Source organism: Haliotis rubra, unplaced genomic scaffold (genome assembly GCF_003918875.1).
Source record: "Haliotis rubra isolate DU_JTF1 unplaced genomic scaffold, ASM391887v1 Scf735, whole genome shotgun sequence".
NCBI lineage: Eukaryota > Metazoa > Mollusca > Gastropoda > Lepetellida > Haliotidae > Haliotis > Haliotis rubra.
This window is the reverse complement of record NW_025767452.1, coordinates 76,010-95,219: the sequence shown is the minus strand read 5'-3', so window position 1 is coordinate 95,219 and position 19,210 is coordinate 76,010. Positions and strand designations below refer to the sequence as shown.

Here is a 19,210-nt window from a genome sequence, read left to right as displayed (position 1 = left end):
ATTGCCACACTCAGAATTTACAGAGGCTTCCCTTCCAAGCCATCTCCTAAAAATTCCCAAAATTTAAAATACCATGAACGTCCAGTCCAAACACACCACTTCCAGATCTAAAAATGATCAAATTATCTATATGTTGTACATTTTAAAAGTTTAAACGTAACTGGCAGTGACCACATTTTACAATTCTTACAAAGATTACCTTGACAATTACCAGACATGCAACCTACTTTTCATGCATTACAGATTGTAATGATACATGCGTAAATTAGAAGATAAAGCTACTCTGTTTTACATTTTGCGGTCCTTATCATTGATTTAAGACCTCTAAATGTAATTTTAAAACCGAACACGACAGCGTGAATTAAACATTTAGCAGGTTTTAAATTAAACATTTAGTGGTCTTAAATCAACGATCTGTTTGGTATAAAGGACTGAAAATTGAAAACAGGGTAGCTTTATCTTCATTCTAACATGACTGATAAGCCCATGCTTTTAAAACCGATCAGTTTGGTGGCCTTAAGAACACAAAGGTATGAAAGGGGCTTTGGCTTTTCAGAAATATGCTTGTGCGGGATTTTCAATTTTTTTTCATTACTGTGAAATACAACTGCAACAAGCTTACATTTATAATGCGATAAACCAATGAAAGAAGGGCTATGGCTTTTTCCTTTTGTGAAATAACATGCTGTGCCTTTTTCCTTTATATTTTCCTTTTACGTAATCAGAATCGCCTATTTCCCAATATCCTGTTGAGGAACAGGTTGTTCATAATGAACAAAATCGTTTGATGTCGGGTAAAAGACGAACATCATTCAACAACATAAATGCTTTTTTAGTTCAGGAACCAGTAAATTTCCATTTTATTTGTAATTTGTAACAAGTAGCATGCATAACTGAAAAATACAGTTTATGCTGTGCGCAAGTACAATTATTTGATTTTTCTCAAGCGAATTATTGATCTCCCCTACTGTATGGCAATCGACTCGTCCCAATTCAAGCCGTGAACTTGCTAAGTTTAGTCGCCGCTAATTGTATTCAAGGAATTTTTTAATAATTGTTGATAACCACCCTACTATTCCCAATTTGGAAAAGACCTGACTTGCCACGTGTTATGTGGATTACGTGGACAGTGGAAGTGGAAGGACTGTGCATCTACGGCCGGGACGGGAGCGGACAGGTTAGGACGTATGGGCCGACAGTGGAAGTGGAAGGACTGGGCATCTACGGCCGGACGGAAATGTTGGCCAACAGTGGAAGTGGAAGGACTTCTACCGCCGGACGGAGCAGACAGGTTAGGACGGTGCGCCGGCATGTGTTGTCGGCGCCATGCCCGCTAGATGACCCGGTTTTGAATACTGCCGCTTTTGCACTCTGAAGAATCCAACTTCGTTTTCTTCACTCGGATTAGAGTCAAGAAATTCTTAAACCTTTCGCCATTTCAAAACATCAAAGTTTGCCGAAATAGATGAGACTCTTTGTTTACAAACAATCAACAAGTTCGATGTATCACACAAAGGTTGTGCTAAACTGCCATTTAAGTATGGTTTCATGAGCTCTCAGCCAATCAGAATCAAGTATCACACAAATGTTGTGCTAGAATAAAGTTTCAAGCCTTGTAACTGTACATTGTATTAACAATCTTAACTGTTGTTTTGAGCTTTTTAGTCTCTGAGGTATGTTACGCAGAAAGTATAAGGACGTACATGTCATCAAAGTGGAAAATCTGTAGCTAATCATGGTGTGAGTTAGTGCTGGTATTGGCATACAACCTGCGATACAACACATCACGAAACTAAAATTTTAGTCACGACGATATATTGCCAAAGTATTGTGCACTGCATCTGGGATACAATACGAATCCCGATATAAGGGTGGCGATACGTTACGTATCATGGTACTAAAATCTTTAATTCTAACACCAACTATAAAATACCTTAAGATCAAAACAAAACCATTTTAAAGTATTTCGTCAAATTCCGCCAGCGTTTTTTCAATGTTCATTCGGAAACGAGATAATTAAGTTTATACACGGACTTTGTGAATGTAAAAATAACATGCGAGCACTATGTCTGACACAGTTCTTGACGCAAGAATTTCCCAGAAAACATTTACTTATGAAGGGAAAATAAGTAAGTATATATTTTAATCATCAAACAAAAGTAAGCCTTTTTTCATGACAGATATCACAATTCAGCAAGATTCCAAGTTCAACATCGATGTATTGGAGCCCATTTGAAGTATCGTATCGGGATATACGACAATGTAAAACTTTGTATCGATTCCCTGTATCAGCAGCCCATGGATCAATGCATCGATGCGTATCGATGAATCGTCACACCACTAGTGTGATTAACCAAGGATACATATGATCATCCGGAGGTAATTTCAACAGTGTTATCTCAGCACTTAATGACTTTACTCCAAAAATGCAATTTATCATAGGATTATTAGTTAAAAGTAAAGGTCCGTGTCTTGATCTTTTGAAACATCTGAAAAAAGAAATCAAAATAGGTGTAACCCACATAGTAATATTTTACCTGAGATAACTAGCTTGTTTAGAAACTCCCAACCTTCCTGGTTGCCGCAGGTCCCATGTCGTGTCCAGCGTAGTGAAGTGGTCATCCTGGATATTTGAGTCCGACAACGGCAATGTTGTTACAGAGTTATTGATTTGGTGGACGACTTCTTCTGTTCGTCTCTGCAAAATAAGAATATGGTAGTGTCGTCAGATGACACAGCAAGACCCAATGATCAGGTGATTTAACAAGAGAGATTACAGCAGGTTTGTCACTGTAAGAATGGATACTGAAGGTACCATGGGTCTGTCTGTATAAAGTACGTTTGTTGTTTAACACCACACTCAACAATATTTCAACTATGTATGCATGTTGTATGTCACAGAGGCCTTTAAATAATCATGTCTGGACCAGATAATACAATGATTGTGAACGACATACTGCAACTACATGACATAGCATCTACCCAGTTCCTGTGTCTAATCACCCGATCCACTTGGCGCCTCCATGACCAGTACTGGTTGCCTGGGCTATAGAGGTCATGAAATAAAGCCCGTCCGACCACCCGAGACGGGCTAGATTTCTGATGAACGGTCTAAATTTACAGCTAGCTGCCCCGATCATCTAGTAAAAGTTTTAGATGTTCCATACATCTGACTGACTGAGTGAGTTTAGTTTTACGCTGCTTTTAGCAATATTCCAGCAACATCACGGCGGGGGACACCAGGAATGGGCTTAACACATTGTGCCTATGTGGGGAATCGAACCCGGGTCTTTGGCGTGACGAGCCAACGCTTTAACCACTAGGCTACCCCACCGCCCCTCCATACATCTGAGCAAATTCACCATATCTTGGTGTCTGGCCTGGTTAAATCTATTTTGGGCAGGTAACAATTTTGAAGTTACCAGCCCTGATGTCAAGCTGGGTTTTGGGCTTATTTCATACACTGTCATAGGCAGATCAAGTAGTGTCCTGGCCATGTATGCAGTTATTATATAAAGCGTCTGAAGTCAGACACAAATGAAATGTAACCAGTGAGGTGTATTCTAACAAATTTGACATGTTTTTAATCAAGAAGCAAGAAAATAAAGAAATTATATTTGCAGTGAAACCTCTTAAATCTGTTTGTTCCATGAACACTGCATCACACATTGTAACCATCCTAATGTTAGTTACCACATACCACATGTAACAGGCTAGACTAACGCTTAGTCTCTGAATATATATAATTTTGATAGTAACAAACAAACCCATTTAAATTGAAAAGGAGCCCCAGGGAGACCAGAGATTCTGAGGAAATCTAGACTTGCTTCATTTAGGGCTTTAGCATTGCAGGGTGGGTTAGGCAGTAGGGAAAATGATGTGGTTCAAGGACTGTGAGACAGACTAGCAACAGGCATGGGGAACTGGGAAACTTTGGGGAGTGTCATGTCTGAAGAAAGAACACATTTATGTTCTACCTGCAGCCCTTTCTCTGTCTTGGCAAGGGCAGTCTCCAGGTCAGCTACGTTGATGGTGCGACCATCCCCTTGGGCCAGCAATTGTTCCTTCAGCTGCCGTAGATCATCTTGAACCTGAAAACAAATTTATATAATACCAATTATTAGTGCCTCAGAATAGCTTGTCATTTGTAAATCATTCGGAGAAAATATTCTCTAATCCATTTGAGGTTTTGGTTTATCATAGAATAATCTAACTGAAAGTAAAAGGATAACTACATATTTGACTTAAAACATGGTAACGATATAGAACACCTGAATCTTGAATTTATCTGTTTTCTTCTTGGTTTGTGTTTCAGTGAACAATAATAAAATAGCCCATGCCCACAAATGGACTGCTCTTTACACTTAGCAGATTAGAGAATGGATTGTCTCTGATTAGACAAATTGCATTTTGCAGCCAACATCACTAATAAAGATTGGAGAATGGATTGTCTCTGATTAGACAAATTGCATTTTGCAGCCAACATCACTAATAAAGGGAGATACCCCCTCTTTTTTGTCCAGACAGAGCTATTTCTGTCAGGCAATCTTCCTTTTGCATAGAATATGAAGAAATCAGTACAAGGAATGTTGACTTAATAGTAGGATGAATTTGTAGGCATAGGTACACATAACATAAAGTTCTTCAAAGGTGTATTCTTTGGCCATGATAGCATTTATTAACTTTGTCTTAAGCAAGAGGTGCAGAAATCCCACAGCTATCTTGTTTGCTTTGGCAATTCAGAATCTGCCAAGACTTATGTCAGTAGCAAAGGCTTCTTGTCTATATTTATAAAGACATAATCTTTTAGAATGTATGTTATCTGCCATTTGTCATATCAAGGCTCAAGGGAGGTAACCGCATAACTGACATATGCAATAAACTTGAATGATGAGGGAATAAGTTACTAATCAACAGACAAAACATGTAAGTGATCTGGTAAATAGTACTACTAGCTGCTTGATTGGCATTTTAGAAGATGATATTTGATGAACATAGAGATTTTTTCTGGGTTACATCTTCTTTTTATTCTCGAGTACAACGTTTCAGGGCTTGTTCTGGCCCCATCATCAGGTAAACTGTACTACTGTTGGACAAATTAGCCATGAGGGTTCTAAACATTTTACAACAGTCCTGAATCATAACTGCCAATATATAAATGTACTACACTGGATGTGAATAAATTATACATGTCTCTTTTAACGTTCTACAAATACTCTTTAGCAATTAGTCAGTTATTTGTTTTATATGCCAGGGCTGTACACTCGCTGAAATGTTTGTCTACAATTATGAGACCTATTGGTCTTAAAAAGGTATGGCTGTTTGAATCATTGAATCTACAAAATATGAATTGATGATATGTTACATATAAACTGTCATTCTATAAACGAAAATGTTCAGTTTGATGATTATCTAACTCTGAAACCTTCTTCTACTGGAGGCTAAGGCGCATACTGAACATCTACAATTGTTATTTTTTTCTAAACACATATCGACAGCCTGGAAATCCTCTCTTCATGACTTGGATCTATCATATTTGTCATCAAGAGTCCCCTGGACTCGAAAATTGATAGACTCAGGTAAATCCCTGAATGCCAGGCGTAGATCTAGTTATCAAGGGGAATTAGGACTGTTTGTACCCACTTTGTACATGACTACCATGCCAGTTCTGAATAATGTCACAGGAGATAAAATGTTTTAAGTCAAAGTGCATTATCATGACAACATTGACATACCAACATTGTGTTCTTTCCACTGGCTGTAAGGAACAAATGAAAATATTTACCTGAAGGTATGAGGTGTCAAGCAAATGAACCCAGTTACCCTGTGTGTTGGATTGGATTCAGCTGGAAATGTTTTCGATTCAAGCTAGGCCAATGTAAATTTACACTTAAATCAAGCTGGTTAATACATACAATATTCTGCCCACATTTTATTTGTAAACTCTTTCCAAAAATATAGTGATCCGATGAAAATGTCAGGGTATAGGTCATATTCACACTGCATGCTTCATTAGCTAGGAAAATGGGTGTCACTTTGACACGACCCTTATCATTGTGTTGAAGGAGACTTACTTTGACAAGGATCTGGCCAACATCTTCGGGTTTGGTTTCAAACTCAGTCATAACTGGCATTTTGGAAGCCTCGATGGTTATTTACTCCCTTTACTGCACTGAATTAAACTCCATCATTGATGTTTATGGACGAGGGGCTATCAACAACAATCCGAGGTACGATCCACATGTCAAGCCCCTGACGTTTCGCAGCAACAGATCAAACAGCAAGAAGTAATGACGTAGCACACAGACAACAACAAACATGGCGGCGCCCTGTGCATTATTTGCTTCTTGTACTGGCGCCTTCGATCCAGACGAGTTTATAAAACGTGAGTAACGTGATCTGATTGGCATTGTATATACTTGGTTCAGTCGTCTGAGATAGGTGAATATATGTACATCTAATGTTGACGTTATGCCTCAGGATTAAATTTTGTTGTTCCATGTTAGAAACGACTAAGAGCTTCGACTCGTGTGCATGCACCATACAGTAAAATATCAGGAAATGCTTGGTCACGCCCACTTTGTAAAAGTGTTCTTCAGGAACCCAGTGGGCATAATGAAGGGAAATATGGAATATTGGTTGGCGCTGGTTGTGTAAATTAGGTTGTGAGAGTTTAGCATTAGCTATATTAACCTTGTGTCGGTGAGCATCTGTTTAAAAACTAATGAGTGTGTACATGGTTTACGTATTGGACCCTTCATAACTATAGCTTGGGGGTGGGGTGGGGGTGGGGGTTGATGATTTTAAGGGAGGGTCACCCATTTTGTCGTGGGAGGTAGGGCTGTCATCAATTTTGTACACACGTACTATATAGGAGGGGTAAGAAATTTTTGTGCATAAAAATATTTTAAAATTAAGCTTAAACATTAGGGGGGGTGGGGGTTTAAATTGATGTAGTACATGACTTGCAGGGGGGTCACTTTCTTTGTACATAAATCTGGGTCGGGGTCATTCACATTGCACATTGTTTCTCCATAAAGATCATCACACACACCCCACACCCCTGTAGCCATAAGTCCCTAGGTTTGTGTTTAAATAACGGTCAATGCCCAAACACGTAGATCTTACCTATCATGCTCATACATTTCATTTCTGTTGATTATATGTGCCTTTGGCCAAATAAAAAAAATGTTTTGATTACGATTGTGGAAGTCGCGGTAGCTGAGCGGGTTAGGCGGCTGACTTTGTGTGCTGGCGATTAGGTGCCTGACTCTGAAGGTGTGAGTTCGAATCCCAGATGGGGCTCAACTAAAAAAAGTACTAGAATTTGTTCTTTACTAAGAAAGTGTAATCCCAAATATAACATATGTTATAAAAAAAATGTTGTGGTTTGGATTAAACCTCTTTTAGGGTAGCTAGGTAGGTAGGATTTATTTTTCACATTTTTTTTAGAAGTAAAGTACAAACTAATAACACATTTATCAATGTGTAATTGTTAATTCAATCAAGCTTGCAGCCATCATGTCGACTTCCTCTATCAGAATCACTGATGTCCGTCAGTACCGGGAAAAAAACAATGGTATCTGAAAGCTTATTTTATTCATACCGCTTAAAAAAAAATAGGGTCGGCACCAGAATTCAAGGGTCGGTCAGGTAATCGGAACCACAACATTATTTTTTTTAGGCCTTTCAAGTATTTTCTGTCTCTTGTCACGGTGAAAATTTCTTTTGTATTGTTGCAGTAATATTAGGAAAAGAGAATCTCCCCACTGCTCAGCATGTTACAGAGTCTATAAAAGCCTATGACTGGCACATTGATACCAAGTACTACACAGCTGATGTGAGTCTGTGCACATCACTAAGGAGAACTATCGGCAACCAGGAGTTTGCTACAGCTGTGCAGGCCTTTATTGTGTACTTTGACCCTAAACAGGTACCGGTTCGTTGTTAAATGCAACACTTTATGAGATCAGTTTTATAAATTTAATGTGTTTACATCTACTAGCTGCATATCTCCTAGTGTCAGGGAAATTACAGGCTCTGTGGTTTTTTTTGTTCCTGCCATACAGAATTCAATTTCTGCCTCTCTGCATGAGTGTCTGAGACACCGCCATAAGTGGTATATAAGTGGTATCATAACTTTCCAATCAACCAATCAGCTTTGAGGCTTCTAAATTCTGAGTACTAGTAAGTGAAGTATTCACAGCATCATATTCAAAATTGAAATTAAAATTGAAGCCAGATCCTTTAAGAAAATTGGCAACTGACTACCTTCATTTAGCATGTTTAGATTCTGAACTGGTAGACCTTCAAAGTTCGCTCAGGAGTCACTTGACAACCTTCTTTGTAGACCCGTGTCCTCAGACCTTAATGCAGAGATGTGTAATTTTGTAGGTAAAAAGATCTCTTTCTGTCCTAAGCTTTGTTGACCGCCTCCGTGGTGTAGTGGTTAGAGCGTCCGCCGAGAGGGCGGAAGGTCGTGGGTTCCTTCCCCTGACCGCGTCATACCAAAACACGTTAAAATATGGTACTTGTTGGTCCCTGTTTGGTGCTCGGCATTACTGGGTACAACAAGGACTGGTCGGCTTGGAGTCAGTATTGTGTCTGAGTGGGGTATTTATGCTTCACTGCGGCATGGTATCTCAGTGGGCTAGCACTATAAAACCAGCTTAAGTCTGGGCTAGTACAAGCAGCCGCACATACACATACACATGCATGCACGTCGTCATATAAGCGAAATATTCTCAAGCACGACGTAAACCCCAATTTCACCTCACCTCACCTCACCTAAGCTTTGTTGGTCAGGGATAACAATTTCAGATGTTAGTCTCTTTGGCCTGTGAGCACCAGACATTGCTTGAAGGTTACACCTATCTTAAACAATCAGGGATAGACCCCATTTGTCAAATCCAATGTGTCAACAGCCCAGTAGTGGTTACTAGATTTTAGGAGAACTGGTCAATTTAACATGTTTAGATTCTCACTAGTCTGGAACTAACACACCAGTGGCCATGTCTAACCCGGACATTACTGACATGTATTTGGAAAAGAAGAACATTCACTGTTCATAATTGTTTTCACATTGAAACTAGTTTGTGTTCAACAAGTTGAATGGGGTATGGTGGGTGAACTGTCTAAGGCGCCAGGCTAGTGATCCAACGAGTGGGATCGAGCCCACTTGTGACCGGTTGTAAAAACCTTGGAGTCAACTTTGGGCGCAGACTCTTTCAGTGTTCTCACAACCCCTAGGTTGCAGTACACAACCCTGTGCACTTAAAAGAACCCACGAATCCATTGGTAAATGACCAGATGGTGGCCACATGAAAACATGCAAACACCTAGTTGCAGGTACAGCAACAAGCAGTAAAACTTGGACAAAGTACTGTGACTAAGTGTCCCAGTCCACCAAGCTGTGAATGGGTACCTCGTAAGGATGGAAAAGCCATATTAACTCATGCCTAGTGACTGCAAGAGTTGTATGATCCCCAGGGAGTTGAGATTGATAATACAAAGTGCCGTTTGAGATTGACATCCAATGATAGAGGGAAAAACAACTTGTGAAGCACCTTAGAGTGATCTAGAAGTAGTTCAAATATGGTGCTATAGAAATGTGGCATATAATAATATATTAAAGGTCTTGAAGCCACTCTGTCAGTGTCAGGGCTACCAAAATATTTCAAGCCTTTCACAAATTATTCATAAACTGTACATAAGATTCCTGTCTAACATGAACATGTTTTCTGTTGTAGCATCCAGTCACACAGATGGATTTGTTTCATGTGAAAATATTTTATGTTTCCAGGAGTCAACATTTGAGTTGGTGAAAGCATGGATGCCATATCTCGAACAGATTGAACCAGAGATTCTAATCCTTGTGTGTAACAACAGCTCTCACACTGATGGTAGGTCCATTTAGTTTTGTCAATACTTGAAATATCATTTGTGCCACACAGAACATTTTGTTTTCACTTGGTTGGACACATTATAGAAATACAGTCAACTTTATATGCATAAAAACAGACTAAAAGACGTTTACATAAGTGGTAGGTCTATAGGTTATCTTTTTTGTAGAGCTAGACATGATTTGTTGAGATCTTTGAGTTATTGTACAATATGAAAGTGACAGAGCTCCAGATAAGATTTAGCTCATGTGGGTACTGTACCCACTGTATTTTGTTGGAGTGGGTATTATGAATGTTGAGTGGGTATTTCTTTTTCTGTTACCCACTGCTTTCAAATATGTGTGTATTTCAGTCATTTTACTCACCTAAGTATTGTGTCATTGAGTAAGTTTACTAAGCAGGTATGTTCTGCCTTATGTCATACCTAATCAAAACCAACTTAAATATAATGGAAATGATTTCATAAAAAATCACTCATCCTATACTGACAGTACAACACTTGTCCTATACTAACAGTACAACTTGATAGCAATGGATGTCTTTTTCATTACGCGAGCGATTTTTATAAATATATTCCAGTGCGCATTTGTTTTAAACTTTCATGTATCTAACATTTTAAATGCGTAATTGGTACTGTACGCAACAATTATTTTTCAATGCGTAATTCTATGAGTATTTTACCCGGATACGCAGCTTATCTGGGCCTCTGAAAGTGGTGTCTTAATTGTCATTATATTTCTTTTTGCTACAGCTGTGGGTAGAATATCAACACAACAGTGGTGTATAGACAACAGCTTTGAGTTGGTGGAGCTGAACCCAGAGTTGGATAACGAAGATGAAGGTATAAGGATAGACTTGGCTGGGAGATGGGAGGGAGTGCTACAGTTGTTGAGGGAAATCAGTGGTTCCTAATTGTATCTTTAACTGTATTTTTTTGTGAGTTTGGGTTCATGTACACCACTCCTTTTCCTATATTTGCAGATCTGGAAGATGACTTTGTGGAGACAACTGGAATTAAGAGGATTATTCAGGCTCTTCATGCCCACACATGGCCGAATCTGATATTGAAACGTAAGACTCATCACTTTGTAGACATCACTTACTCCTTAATAAAGCTGTTTTTGAGGGGCTGGGGATGTTTAGGTTGTTGTGTTGGGGCAAGAATTTGATCCATGCACTTTTAACATGTTTATACAGATTTTCTGCAGTATTCGGAATATATGGATGTCCTAGAATCAGATTATCTTTATGGTGTTTGAATTCCAAGTATCCCTGTACCAGTGTGTGAAATAGCCCCTGGCCCACTAAAAATCTGGTCAGGCCAGTAAATCTCCACAGTCACTGGCCCCACTGGCTAGTGAATTTTCATGGGGTCATTTTGTAAATATATCACTCTCTCCGACTTGTTAAGTTATAATACACTTTTAAATGGCCTGACAAAATTGTTCATCATCATCATTTATTTCTGCATAAACAAAATATTTCTGAAATTCAGCCATGTGTTTTTGTTATTTGTTTTTGATGGTATTTTACCTTTTTGTGATCTTTTGCTTAGTTTCTACATTCAAATTTCAGGCTAGTGAATTATGTTGTGGACAAGTAACTTTCAGGTATAGCTAGCCCGACTGGTAAGTAATAATCGGAAACTATTGCTTAATTTTCAGGCTAAACTATGTTGTGGACACAACTGGTATAGCCCGACTGGTACTAATGTAACTTTGTACAACATTAGGTGACATGCAAGGACCCTTGATTGTTATTCTCAGTTTTTAACACTGATGAGTGCACCTGAGAATGGCTGAGATAATTGTTTCCTGTTTGAAATGTATTGTCAGTAACGTGAATAGTTCTGTTTCAGAAAACCCTGTGATTGGTAGTCCTTACTATCGTCAACTTTTGAAAGAAGAGTCTGAGCTGAAAGCAAATGAAGTCAAATCTAATTCCAAGGAATCCTGTGATAATGAAACAGTGTCAACTAATGACAGTGAGAAATCTGGGACTGGATCTCAGTCAGAGGGAGAATCTGGACACTCTGCCCTAGGGGCACCTGAACGGGGTGGGGACCCTGTTGTTGATGGGGCATCTGTAGGGGGTGGGGACCCTGTTGTGGATGGGGCATCTGTAGGGGGTGGGGACCCTGTCAGTAACGGAACAGATGAAGCTTCTGCAGACAAAGCTGAGGGGGGAAAGGAGACCAAAAAGGAAAAGCCTTGTAAAGATGAAATAATAGGTGAGTGACTGCTGGTTGGACGACCTGGTTTTGCTTCATCTCAAGGGACCCGTGAAGGTCCGGGTTAGAATGAGCCTTCAGTAACTAATGCTTGTCGTATGAGGCGACTAACGGGATCGGGTGGTCAGACTCGCTGACTTGGTTGACATATGTCATCAGTTCCCAATTGCACAGATCGATGCTCCTGCTGTTGATCACTGGATTGTCTGGTCCAGACTTGATTGTTTACAGACCGCCGCCATATAGCTGGAATATTGCTGAGTGCGGCGTACAACTAAACTCACTCACAGGGGTGGTAGATTAACTTGTCACACCAAAGACTAGGGTTTGATTCCTCACATGCTTACGGTCTGTGACTCCCATTTGTGGTGTCCCCTGTCATAATATTTCTAAAATATTGCTAAAAAGATGATTTAAGAACTGACTGACTCACAATTTGCATTGTTAACCCTATTTATGAAAATCTTACTGAGATATTTACACTTGTGCAGTGATATTACAACAATTCAAAGTATGCATTATATGACTGTACTGAGTAGTGTAAGTTTAAGGTTAGTTATTTAATTATGAGAAACGCTTATATACTGATATTGGCATTTAGATAAAACCTAGATATATACCCAGGTGTCTTATTAGTTGAATCAGTAAGTTAATCTTCCAAACAATTACTTGTGCAGGAGGTATCACAAATCTTTCCACTATTGAAGTTTGTCAGCTGTTAGTTTGCAATAATGACATTAGTTATTCAGAGGCCCAGATAAGCTGCGTATCCGGGTAAAATCGCCACATAGATAAAAATTTCCAATTTATTACGAGCATTGAAAATAATTGTTATGCACCAATTGGTGGGCACTTGTGCATGATTTAAAAATGTTAGATACTCAAAAGGTTTAAAACAAATGAGTACAGAATATATTTATAAAAATCGCTTGCGGGTGGGTACAGTACCCACATGAGCTAAATCTTATCTGGAGCTCTGAGTTATTGGTGTTAGCAAACTGAAACACTTCACCCAGACTACTGTCTGAACATTGCTGTACAAGGTTCTTGTGTTTCCCATTTGCTGTATGAACAGGGAGTTCACTCCCTGACCAGAGCTGTGTGCATGACATGACGACCAAGTGTTCTCTGTGACAGACAACCTCCTTCCTGAGGATGACATGGCGTTGTTGGCCTCCCTGGGGAATGAGGATGCAGGAGAGGAGTCCTTTGAGGAGATGTTTGAAAAGCTGAGAATAATGAAAGGTGATATTTATAGGGCTATATATTGGCACATAAATTATATTGCAATATATTGTGATACTGGTACCCATACTGCAGTACATATTGTGACATATTGGAAGCTAAAGTGTTTGACAGAGAGTGACACTGATTTTACATACAGATCTTATTTTGTTAATACTGAGACCCTAGAAATTTATGTTATGGTTCTGATAACAGCAATCTCAAAATTAGGTGGATAGTAAATAATAAGAATATTTATAACACACATTTCCAGGCTAGATATCCTGCTCTGAGCTCACAACCTGATCATTATTACCTCAAACTCAGCTACAAGAGCGTGAAGAGAGCGATTAAGCCCGGTACAAAGCGGCATTCATAGCATCCCAACCGCGGCAGTCATAGCATCGAAGCGGCACATACAAATGTGTCAAAGATGCAGCGTGATGGGGACGAATAGGCTTTGGTACATAATTGTTTTTCACTATGAGTCTAATCTTGAAAATTTGATATCGGGATGTAGCGCATAAACCCCCTATTGTAGTAAGCTTCAAACCTATGTCCATACTTCTTAGTGTCAGGCTTGCAATTCTATGTGGTCCCTCGTTCGACCGAATAGGATTTCTTGTCAACATGCCCTGCTACAGTTTCTCTTCAGTTTGTAAATAAAGTATTCATAGCATCACATTCAACATTACGATATTTTAGTGATTTAAAAAGTTTACAAAAACTTTGTTCATTCTCCGTGAATGTTCTGTTTTGGTGTATATGAGTTCAGTTTTGATGATTTGTTGACCGTTTGTATGGTAGGCCTGAAGAAGGTTATTAGTTTCACGACTTATTTCGCTTGTGCATTTTCTGCTGGGTGAACAGAGGCAAGTTTGAACAAATTCGCTTACCAAAGGCGAGACCACATGTATCACATGAGCTTCGTTGTGGGGCCTGACTGAAATCCTAGAAACTCTCAGGAGTCAAGCTGCCCAAAACAGTCATCCATTCAAGGACTGTCCCTGACCAACGTTGCTTAACTTCAACTGATTTGTGACCTGAGCTCTATGCACAGGACCACACACCTCCTTCAGCGGCCCAGATAAGCTGCGTATCCGGGTAAAATATGCATAGAAAATTTCCAATTACGCATTCAAAAATAATTGTTGCGTACCAATTACGCATTTAAAATGTTGGATACGCAAAAAATTTAAAACAAATGCGTACGGAATATATTTATAAAAATCGCTTGCGTAATGAAAAAGACATCAATTGCTATCAAGTTGTACTGTTAGTATAGGACAAGTGTTGTACTGTCAGTATAGGATGAGTGCTTTTTTATGAAATCATTTCCATTATATTTAACTTGGTTTTGATTAGATAAGGCAGAACATACTTGCTTAGTAAACTTACTCAATGACATAATACTTAGGTGAGTAATATGACTGAAATACGCACATATTTGAAAGCAGTGGGTAACGGAAAATGAAATACCCACTCAACATTCATAATACCCACTCCAAAATATTACAGTGGGTACAGTACCCACATGAGCTAAATCTTATCTGTTAAAAACACCTTCCAGCAACCAAATTTTAACGTACTGTTAACTAACTTTTCGTTAGCTATTTATCGGGTCGTTAGTGTTTAACGGTACGTTAAAATAACGGTGCTTTGAACAACCGGGCCCTGCTCCTTAATGAATGTATTATGTTTTTTATACCACTTTATGGTATGTGAAGTGTACCATTTTGGGAAACATCATTTGTGAATAAAAGTCTCTGTAGATATTAACTTAAACTATAGAGATAATCACAGAACCTGTTACACTCTTTTACTCAATATACTGGTTGCCAGAAAAATATATTGTAATACTCTGCAGTCCTATTTATACCTTGGTTAATTAATTCACTATGTTATGCGTCCCCTGGTATAGCCAGAAGGTTTGCTTTATTAATTTGTTCACAGATGCATGCATGGGTCTTAAATTCATGAACTGATGGTTGAAATTGTTTTTGTAAGAAAATACAAAACTTACTTTCTGAAAGTGAACTCTTGATCATGTCAAGGTTGTAAGGGGAAGTAACTAGATGGCTGATGACTTATGGCCAGCTACATAGCGACATCTTTTCCCCAGTTTGTGTTAGTGTACCTTGGAAATGTTCATTTACTATAATGCTAGAGGTGGAAATAACTTTAAAATTGCTAGTGTACTCCGGAAAAGTGGCACATGTAAAACCACTTGCCCTGATAATTTTTCCACTATACTGGCCGTTTTCTTGTTGATTTTTAAAAATAAACAACATAATTAACATTGGAAAGTTAACTGGACACCGGTGTGATATACAAATTTGCTTGCCCGACAGAAAAAACCACTGGACTCTGACGTCGGGCAATGGGTTATTTCCACCCCTGAATGCGCTATTTGACCTGTTCACATAACATTTAATTTTCAATATATCTCTGTTGAGTAAATTGTTTGAAAATTTGCATGATTGACATGGATTTCTAATACAGGCCCGATCTAAAAAAAAATCGTAGTGCTACGACATTTGTAAACCTACGATAGGTTGTAACGTTACGAAGGCTTTGTGGATTGGGACCCTGGTTAATTTTGTAGAATTTCTAATACATCTGTAACTATGTAGAGAGGGTAATGTCCGAGTAACTCTCCATTCCTTAAAAATAATGGAGCCGAGGCCCCGGAGGGCCGAGGCACATTATTTTTAAGGAATGGAGAGTTACGAGGATATTACCCTGCTTAAATTACATTCAAAGAACTGGGGAAATTTCTGTTATCAAAATTAAATGTCAAAATGACAAAATGAAGGCTTTAATTTGAAACTGCTACACATCGCTCCATTCCCGAAAAGTAATGGAGTGAGCAAACAATGGAATGATGTCACAAATGTAATTTAAGTTGGTGAACATGTCTTGTATTTGCAGAGAAAGCTGAAGTCATGCCCATGGACCAGAGAAAAGCATATGCTGAAAAAGTGAGTTGTCTCCCTTTTTGCCTGTTGGTGTCTCTCACTTAACAGAAATCACACCAATGTTATGTTCATTAAGAACAGCCTAAGGCCTGGGTTGGAGCTGTTTTAAAAGGTTAGAGCTTCTAGGTTTTGCACTCCACGACATCTATCAGTTGTGTGGAATTCTACGATGTGTGTATTTTTTCCAAGATAAATTGAGTATTTTGAATTATTGGTTTGCCACGATTCTTGCCAATAATTGGGGTAAGATTGGGTTAAGAGTCTTCTTGTAGGTCAAGGAAAGAGGCGAGTAGTTACTAATGTGATCCAAGCCTGAAGAACTCGAGCAGATTTGCCATGTGAAAAAGGCCAAGTCACCAGATTATGTTTACCACTTGGGTTTATCCTGAGGACATGTTTATGATGCTGACTATTCCCTGAAACTTAGTGAAAGGAAAATATTGCAGTATAAATCCTTCACATGTTGTTATGACTGTGTAGGGTGTGGATTTGTTCCACAGGACAGCTTTACCAATCGGCTTGTTCCACTGACTGACTGACTGAGTGGTTTTACGTCGCTTTAGCAATATTCCAGCAATATCACTGACACACCAGGTTAACACAGGGATTTGGTCATGTGGACACAGCATCCCAGCCTTTGATCAGGTCTGTGGTTGAACACAGCATCCCTTTGATCAGGTCTGTGGTTTGAATCCCAGAATTGGCCTCAGAAATGTTAAGGTCACTACAACAGCAAATTTTGTTTCAGATCGCAGTATCATTTTGGAAAGCTATTGGTGGCGACGATGATGAAATCCAGGGATTGGATGATCTGGAGGATGAGCTGATGCCTTCTTGAAAGGAGCATCACCTGATGCAGAAGCTGGTCTTCTGTGGACATTCCACCCATGTAACCATAGCAACCTGGGAATGGCATCAGATTAATGTTGTGCATGTTGTGACAAAGCCATGTGTAAACCTGTCGCAGATGTGCTTCTTCAAAAAGATGACTAAATAAAGTTTGTCTCTTTGGCCATTCAGTTGCTGTGGGTGTAATAAAACTTTAAATGAGTGGCAGTTCATACTAAAGCGTACATTTAGTTAAACGATAAACAGATTCAAGTCAGAAAACCAATAGATATTTCCTGCTATGGCTTGCAAACAAGTTGAAGCACGATTTTGTGAAATAATATGGCATGATGTAATGAGAACAGTGGTATTTAAGTGTAACCTTTGTTACTGTGTAAAGCAAATTGTTATAGATTAATTGATCATTGGTAACTTTGCAGTTGGCTTATCTGGCAAATACTAGTATATACCAGAGAGAATCTGGCCACAAAGTGTTCGACGTGTTGCTGTTTAGAGGTCCATTAGGTTGGATTCATTATGTTCTTAATTACCTGAGAATATAATGCTTTCAAAACACATGATTTTGAGTCTTTAAAGCTGGGCTAGGTTACTATATTCGTATTTGTTGTAAACTACCCATTTACTTGTAAATGTTGCATTACATTCATATAATTTTTCACAAAATGTTAGTTCAGTGAGCACACTGGGCACAATGTGAAAATGGGAGGTACAGGATTTACAGCATCATCATGATTTCAGATAGGAAGATACACTGTATATCAGCTTGAACTTTGTCTCGTCACTACAGTAGGACTGAAACATACTTGAATACTTTGTGTATTACATTATTAACATAAAACAGCACCAGACTTGTCAATGAACTTTGATATCAGGCTGATACCTTCTCTAAAACAAACAAAACATCGCCTTGTAAATGGTTGTATCATCAAGCATTGTGTCATGACTGCATCAGATTTCCTAATGATTTCCAAGTTACCTTCACAATCAGGACCATATTTTATTATTTGACTTTTGTAAATGTGTCTAAAACTTGTGTAAAAATACATTGCTGATTAAAATTGATTGCTATTTTGAAGATTAAGTGTTGTGTTAATACAGCTTTGAAGGGTATTTCTGTTGTCATGGAGTATCAGATTACCATGCTTATGGGAGAAATGTCCATAGTTACCAATCTCTGCGAAACCTGGAGAAGGGAAGGGGAACAACTCTACATTGCAGACTGTATTGCTGCTGTCAACCCTGTCATGTGCTGGCAGGTTGAGTTCTTAAAAACCAAAGTTGCATTGACAATATCCTGCTCATAGAAGACATCAGGAAGACATGTCGGATCAAGATGAATCCCTCTGAACAGTATAGTTGTATCTGACCATACTGAAGAATGCTGAGACAGTAGACATGGTAGAGATTATCAGCTACAACCCATTCCTAACACAATGGCAGTCTAAGTTAGGCCACACATTTTTCAACTCCCTCCTCATCTTCACTCATCAGACATTGTAACAAGTAATCTACCAGTCCTCAAATACCAACAGGATGTCAGAGGATTCCACCACACACTTCTATTAATGGAATATTGTTAGCCTGAACTCTTCACCTATATCCCTCAAGCAATGAGCGAGTGAGTATGGTTTTAAGCCGCTTTTAGCAATATTGCAGCAATATCATAGTGGGGGACACCAGATATGGGTTTCACACAATGTACAGATGTGGGGAATCAAACCAGGGTCTTCAACGTTACGAGCTAACGCTTTAACCACTAGGCTACCTCCCCCCTAGCAATGAGACCGCCTCCGTGGTGTAGTGATTAGAGCGTCCGCCCGGAGAGCGGAAGGTCGCGGGTTCGATCCCCGAACCGCGTCATACAAAAGACGTTAAAATATTGTACTTGTTGGTCCCTGCCTGGCGCTCGGCATTAATGGGTACAACAAGGACTGGTCGGCTTGGAGTCAGTATAATGTGTCTGAGTGGGGTATTCATGCTTCACTGCGGCATGGTATCTCAGTGGGCTAGCACTATAAAACCAGCTT

General features: G+C 39.1%; 2 protein-coding genes across 3 annotated transcripts in view; one reads left to right on the top strand and one right to left on the bottom strand.

The window, feature by feature from the left end:
* The window catches only part of LOC124259744 (IQ domain-containing protein H-like), a 34,801-nt gene extending 28,519 nt beyond the window's left edge, over positions 1-6,282 (bottom strand). Inside the window, 3 exon segments of the mRNA XM_046693937.1 lie at positions 2,538-2,698; positions 3,978-4,091; positions 6,075-6,282. Of these exon segments, the coding sequence (XP_046549893.1) occupies positions 2,538-2,698; positions 3,978-4,091; positions 6,075-6,134 (335 nt within the window). The 5' untranslated portion in view covers positions 6,135-6,282.
* Positions 6,283-6,306: 24 nt separating this feature from the next.
* On the top strand, positions 6,307-18,260 carry LOC124259764 (alpha- and gamma-adaptin-binding protein p34-like). Of its 2 annotated transcripts, XR_006893911.1 has the most exons (10): positions 6,307-6,385; positions 7,743-7,933; positions 9,803-9,902; positions 10,654-10,743; positions 10,884-10,973; positions 11,761-12,132; positions 13,270-13,377; positions 16,288-16,337; positions 17,083-17,537; positions 17,576-18,260. XR_006893911.1 is itself a non-coding variant. In XM_046693966.1 (9 exons), exons 1-9 carry the CDS (start codon positions 6,319-6,321, stop codon positions 17,170-17,172), a joined length of 1,158 nt encoding a protein of 385 aa, XP_046549922.1. In that variant the 5' UTR covers positions 6,307-6,318; the 3' UTR covers positions 17,173-18,260. The 2 variants fall into 2 exon arrangements, 1 of the variants encoding a protein (XP_046549922.1); XM_046693966.1 differs by having other exon boundaries at positions 17,083-18,260.
* Positions 18,261-19,210: the final 950 nt, after the last annotated feature.